The sequence below is a fragment of the Charadrius vociferus genome, unplaced genomic scaffold (genome assembly GCF_000708025.1).
Source record: "Charadrius vociferus isolate BGI_N301 unplaced genomic scaffold, ASM70802v2 scaffold32, whole genome shotgun sequence".
NCBI classification, from domain to species: Eukaryota; Metazoa; Chordata; class Aves; order Charadriiformes; family Charadriidae; genus Charadrius; species Charadrius vociferus.
In genome coordinates, this window is record NW_009647856.1 from 9,097,047 (window position 1) to 9,103,180 (window position 6,134).

At 42.4% G+C, this 6,134-nt stretch overlaps 1 protein-coding gene across 1 annotated transcript in view; it reads right to left on the reverse strand.

Annotated features, from left to right (window-relative positions):
• Positions 1-3,605: 3,605 nt before the first annotated feature.
• Positions 3,606-6,134, reverse strand: part of ATP5C1 (ATP synthase, H+ transporting, mitochondrial F1 complex, gamma polypeptide 1) — a 4,996-nt gene continuing 2,467 nt past the window's right edge. Inside the window, exons 4-7 of the mRNA XM_009883013.1 lie at positions 6,036-6,133; positions 5,568-5,632; positions 4,816-4,971; positions 3,606-3,706 (exon numbers count right to left, since the gene is read on the reverse strand). Of these exons, the coding sequence (XP_009881315.1) occupies positions 3,606-3,706; positions 4,816-4,971; positions 5,568-5,632; positions 6,036-6,133 (420 nt within the window). The remainder of the gene's footprint in view (positions 3,707-4,815; positions 4,972-5,567; positions 5,633-6,035; position 6,134) is intronic.

Sequence of the window (6,134 nt, forward strand, 5' to 3'; positions counted from 1 at the left end):
GCCGCTGGAGGACCCGGGGCTGGGCGAGGGGACCGCGGCTCCTCCGCAGGCCCGGAGCGGCCGAGCAGGGGCCGTACCCGTGAGGCGCTGGAGCAGAGCCCAGGCGCATCATTTAAACAAGCAACGGTGCCACGTGTTGCCAAAAAGCTGAAAATTCTTGGTCAAAACAGTTTATCCGAAGCCTCGTTTGATGATCTTACTCTTCTTTTCAGGTGGATGGCAGATGTCAGCCCTCGCTGGGTTTCCCCACCACTTCGGGACCTAATGCATTTATTCTGGAGAAAAGGAAGCTGAGGGGAGACCTCGTCGCTCTCTACATCTGCCTGAAAGGAGGTAGGAGCGAGGTGGGAGTCCGTCTCTTCTCACAAGTAACAGGCGATAGGACAAGAGGAAACAGCCTCAAGTTGCTTCAGGGGAGGTTTAGACTGCATATTGGGAAAAAGTTCTTCACAGAAAGGGTTGTCAGGCATGGGAACAGGCTACCCAGGGAAGTGGTGGAGCTGCCATCCCTGGAGGTATTTAAAAGACAGGTGGATGCAGTAGGGAGGGACATGGTTTAGTGGCAGAGTAGGCAGTGTTAAGTTGATGGTTGGACTCGATCTTAAAGGTCCCTTCCAAGCTAGACAAGTTATGATTCTATAACCCTCATACCTGCAGACATCAAATGTTGGCTGTCAAGACCTTGCCATTAAATCTTTTAAGTGAAGCCCTTTAATGACTCTTCATGCTAATCCTGTTGGTTGGTCACTTTTGGGGTTGGAGATTGCAGTTCTGGGCTGTTAGGTCCCACCACGTCGCTCCACAGCTGTACAGCCTCACCACAGGTATTGCTTCATGTCACACACACGGCCAAGACAGCATCAGGTGTATTTTGGAGCAAACTCCTGTGCTCGGGTGGAAGTTGCATGATTGCACCCTCTCCTTTCCAGCATCTAAAGGGGGCCTACCAGAAAGCTGGGGAGGGACTTTTTACAAGGGCAGGTAGTGATAGGATGAGGGGGAATGGCTTTGAATTGGAAGAAGGGAGAATTAGAATAGATATTAGGAAGAAATTTTTCACTCCGAGGGTGGTGAGGCACTGGAAAAAATTGCCCAGGGAAGTTGTGGAGGTCCCATCCCTGGAGGTCTTCAAGGCCAGGCTGGATGGGGCTTTGAGCAACCATAGCAGGGGGGTTAGAACTAGATGATCTTTAACATGCCCTCCAACCTAAACCATTCTGTGATTCTATGATTCTGTGGACCTGCTGGGGCAGGTCCAGAGGAGGCCACGAAAATGATCAGAGGACTGGAGCCTGTCCCTGTGTCACACTCACGGACTGCTTTGGAGCTGAAGGCCACTTCCAGTCTCTCCAGATCTCTTCTGCAAACCCTCTTCCCATTTCTGTCACGTATGTTACTGAGCCCTTCCAGGCTCTTGTTTTCTCTGCCAAACGGGGAGTGGCAGCATATTTCTATGGTTACACTGCACCACGACCATTTCTTTCTTACACTTCCACTATACTCTTTGTTTTTCACATTTTATCCTTTCGCACACTCCTGTTGTGCCCAGCGAGGGCTGAGAACTGCAGTGTTACTGTATTTTATAGCATGCAAATACATATACACACACTGACCATGATATAAACAGCGTGCATTCTAAATAAACACTGAAATGACTCATGTAATCAGATCAGTTCACTGTAGAATACGAAAATCTAGAAATAGCAGTAATACAGCATTCAGATGAGATAGAGATTGGTGGTCCGACTGCACCATGCAGAGAGGTTATGCCACAGGCTCCTCCTTCGGCACACAGTACAACGTCCGTAACAAACCGACACTTTCAAACACAAGGTGAAGCCCAGCCATCTCCTCCACTCTTTACCCAAACACACACCCGCTTACCACATTTTGCTGGCCAGATACATTACAAAATATAGAACACAGCTTTTGAAAGAAAAATAAAACAACCAAACAATGTTTCAAAGAGTAACCAAGTCAAATGCAGATATTCAGACACCAAGAGCATTTGGTCCATGGACAACCAAGAATGTTTGTTTCATGTAGGTGGTTTATTCTAAGAATTTACAGATTTCTGGGGCTTTACCATTTCTTCACAAAATAACAGAGCAGTCTCGTTAACACAGACACAGGCAGGTTAAACCATATGCTCAGAAGAGCTCTTCTTCACCTGTAAGGAGAATTGAAGCAAATTAAAACCCTTTTATTTATTTATGCTTTTCAATTTAAAACTTTTGTCTCCTCCAATCCGAATACTTCAACTCACTGATATTCCTTGCCCCCTGCCCCGCAAACTCTTTATTTTTCCTTGAAGTTTTAAATTTTGAATATGCTTATGTTGCTACGGAAACCTCTTTAGGTACCACATCTTACATCCAGACATTTTTAAGTCACTGCATAAGGTCAGGACACTATGAAAAAATTAAAACAGTAATTGCAAATGAATCCAATAGTCCAGAAGAAAACCCACAGAAAATTATATCAAATGTGGATATATTCTATCATGGACATATTTTGCTTAAAATTATTGACACTTAAGTCTTTGTTCAGACAGATTCAAACTAGCAATGGGCAGTTTCCCAGCTCTTTGGGAAGAGAAGTTTGCCTGACCAACACCACTGAATTCCAACTTCCTCATTTGACTTCAAGATTGTCTGTTAATTCACTTTAAAATGCAATCTAGTTTCTATTTCATAACTTTACCTCTTGGATTTGGCTGAACCGCTTTTTCCGATTAATTCCTGGTTACGGTATTACAAGAGAAAACAGAACACGCAGGTTAGGAAGCAACTCATGCAAATTCAGGCAAAACAATGCATGTATTTATAACCGCCACTGTATTGTGAGGAGCACAATACGGCACGTCACTGCGGTATGGTACAGATCCCAGGCATTTTGTAAACACACAGGATAGTCACACATGTATTTGCATCCGAGCATAGCCCAAATTTTTAGCTGTTAAGTGTAATACACATTAGCTACACGCAGTTACAACTTGTGGTCTAAGCCCACATGTTTGTAACCTGCAGTACACACCTTCACAAACCTTCCTTCTTGGGGAAAGAAGCAAAATACTGAACTTAAACTAAAATATGCATTCAGTGCCAAGAGACCCTGGAAATTCCCTCCTCCTTCCAACCCTGCCCCCAGGCTCTCGGCTTCTGAACACCACCACAGACTGATTTATCCAAATCAGTGTTTCAGTCACCAGAGTTGCTCCCCCCTCCCCAACTCTACTGGGCCGTTTGAGCAGAGCAGGAGAAGCCTAGGTAGAAGGGAGGAGGGAGAAATCCACTCAAAGCCAAAAAAAAAACCAAAACCCAACCAACGCCCAAAAACTCACTGCCTGTTCAGGCAAGGATGTGTGTTGAGGCTAAACTATTTTACCAGCTTTTTAACTTCATCTGGCCAAAAAAAGACTGTCAAAATTCACGCTTGTTAGTAGAACTGCACAAGCTGACAAACTTCGGAGTCATGCCAGGGACTGCTTTCCTTTTGGTTTCAGGACCTACATGCCCTCACCTTTCCTGTTAACTGGACTGAAGCAGGACGTACAAGCATTACATGATTTTGCAACAACTCCTGTTTCACATTTATACAGGTACTCACAGAGCAGCAGCACCAGAGATGATCTCAATAAGCTCCTTGGTAATGACGGCTTGACGGGTACGGTTGAATGTCAAGGTCAATTTGTCAATCATCTCAGCTAGAAAAAATTGAGGTTGGAATTGAAATATATGGTAACTATCCAAATGCAGGTAAAGAGCTGTACGAACAGAGTATCAAATAGTCTTGGAAATCCATGCAAATGATCAAGTGGCTTACTGCACTTTTCATTCTTTTCCCCTACAGATAACAGTACCAGTAGATAATCTAGAAGCTTGACAATTTGGCTTGAGGCATCAGAGTTAAACATCTGAAGAACAGCTGAGAGACTAGTAAATACCATGGTATGACATCACTTATTTTAACGTAACACAAGCGTGCATTATTTGCCTTTGAATTAGATTTCACTGTCAATTAACTACATTAGTATTTCCTTCAAGTTACTGTTGTTTTGGCAAAGGGAGCCAGATTTTTTTTTTGTTCAATGTTTTTTTAAATGCAGGAGGTATTGCCTCTTTCTCTCAAGATAAGGCGGTTAGCAGAGCGTCACACCTACAGGTCCAGGTAGCCCCACTGCACATCACATCAGATTTCACTCAGCCACCAGTACTCTTTATGCAACACTACTTTTTTAGGACTGAAGCCCTATCACCACACCACATTAAATCTATTAGCTGTCTCCCAGTAACACCAACAGCACACTCTGCACTGCACTCAGTTTGGACACCTTCCAAGGAGTACTTGTATATTCTCAGCTTGTTGCGTGACAGGTGGTAAAGTATTTAATCATTGTTTCAGCTTCCCCACCTTTAAATTGGTGCAGTAATAATTACATTGGGCTTGAAAGTAGGTACAGGCTTATAAAAGTTGCAGAAATACTCAGACCGGCCACACACGAAGAGTGTAAATATTTGGCCATTACAAGATGAGTTTAGTATTTCATATTGTTATTAAAGAATTTGTTCTTTCACTTCCAGTTACCTAGTCTTGTTTCTCATATACTTGACAGCAATCCCTCTTTCTAGGGACTAAATAAGGCGCACACGTTCAGAAAACAATCCCAGTTGAACTGGCTCAAAAAACCCAGACTCAAAATGGAATTAAGAAGAAAAACCAGCTCATTTCTTATCGTTTTGGGAATTAAACAAAAGGAGGCCAGTACTTTCATGCCAAACTACTGACGTCCTGGGAAACCCAGAGCAGACTTACAAGCATTCTTGCTAGCGTTGTCCATAGCGGTCATCCTAGCACTCTGCTCACTGGTGGTGGATTCTTTCAGGGAGTAGTACAGAATATTTGCTAGTGTAAATTCCTGGTAGTTTCTCAGCACATCAGCATCAATATCATCATAGATACTTAGGCTTTCTGTAAAATATAGAAAAGCAGACTTAGAGAAATCCAAGATATACTACTCCTAGCAAAACAATATAACGGCATGTGAAAGGCTACTCAGTCTGTTTCTCTAATTAAGGCAGTGTGGAGGGATTTTCTACATGTACTGTGTGTACAAAATTTTAAGTTCAGAGAGATTAAGTATTTTATGTCTTTTCATTCAATTTAACACTAGGAAGGTCAGATTCTGACTGAGGCCAAGGCGTGTTATGTTTAATCTTCCTATACAATGCCACAGAAACATTCTATAGTATTTTTACCGAGTAGTGCAAAGTCACTCAATGCCCAGGCCGTTCAGTGCTGAAAACACTCAAACTGACAGAGTTTTCTATATGCACAACTCTCGCTTAAGAATGTCAAACCAAAATCAGTATTACCTTTGTTTTTAACCTCCCTGCCCCACAGCACCTTGATAGGTCAGCCTTGGACTGTCAAGATAAAACAACCCTGTAAACTTATGACATGTTAACAGCAAAATAAGATGTTTTAATAACATATGCCCATGTTCAGAGTACTTTTTCTGTGATTTATCACTTCACATAACTGGTGGTTTCTAGTTCACTACTTACCAGAACCAGCAACTGTTTCAAGGGAGAAGATCGGTTTTTCATCAGTCTTGTAGGAGATGACAGACCTATATAAAAATAGCGTAATAAGGCTCTTCAGTTCAACTAATCCTAAATTGAGTGCTTAAAATCAAACTAGAATAGACAACTTCTGGCCTCCCAATCCCACAATATTTTGCGATAATCTTGATGATGAGATCTCAGATGCCACATGGATATAATGACATGCCGACTGTAAATATAAAAACACCCACTATACAAGTAAAAAGATAATTCCAACCACAGCTGTTAAAAAAAAAAACAGTAACAAAACCAACAAGTTCTTCACATACAACAAAATGCACTTACTGCTCCAGAAATAAAGTAAACATGACAATTCCCAGTCAGTTTCCATATTACTTCATCAAGCCAACGTGCTGTTTGGAGCCATCTACCGAGTATTTTTCCAGTGCAATTTCAGTTTAATCTTACCTGAATCGATTGTAGATGACAGAGCCTTCATCAAACTCATACCCAGAGTTTAACAACTCTGAGGCAATGATTGAAGCATCTCCAAAGCTTGGAGGTCTC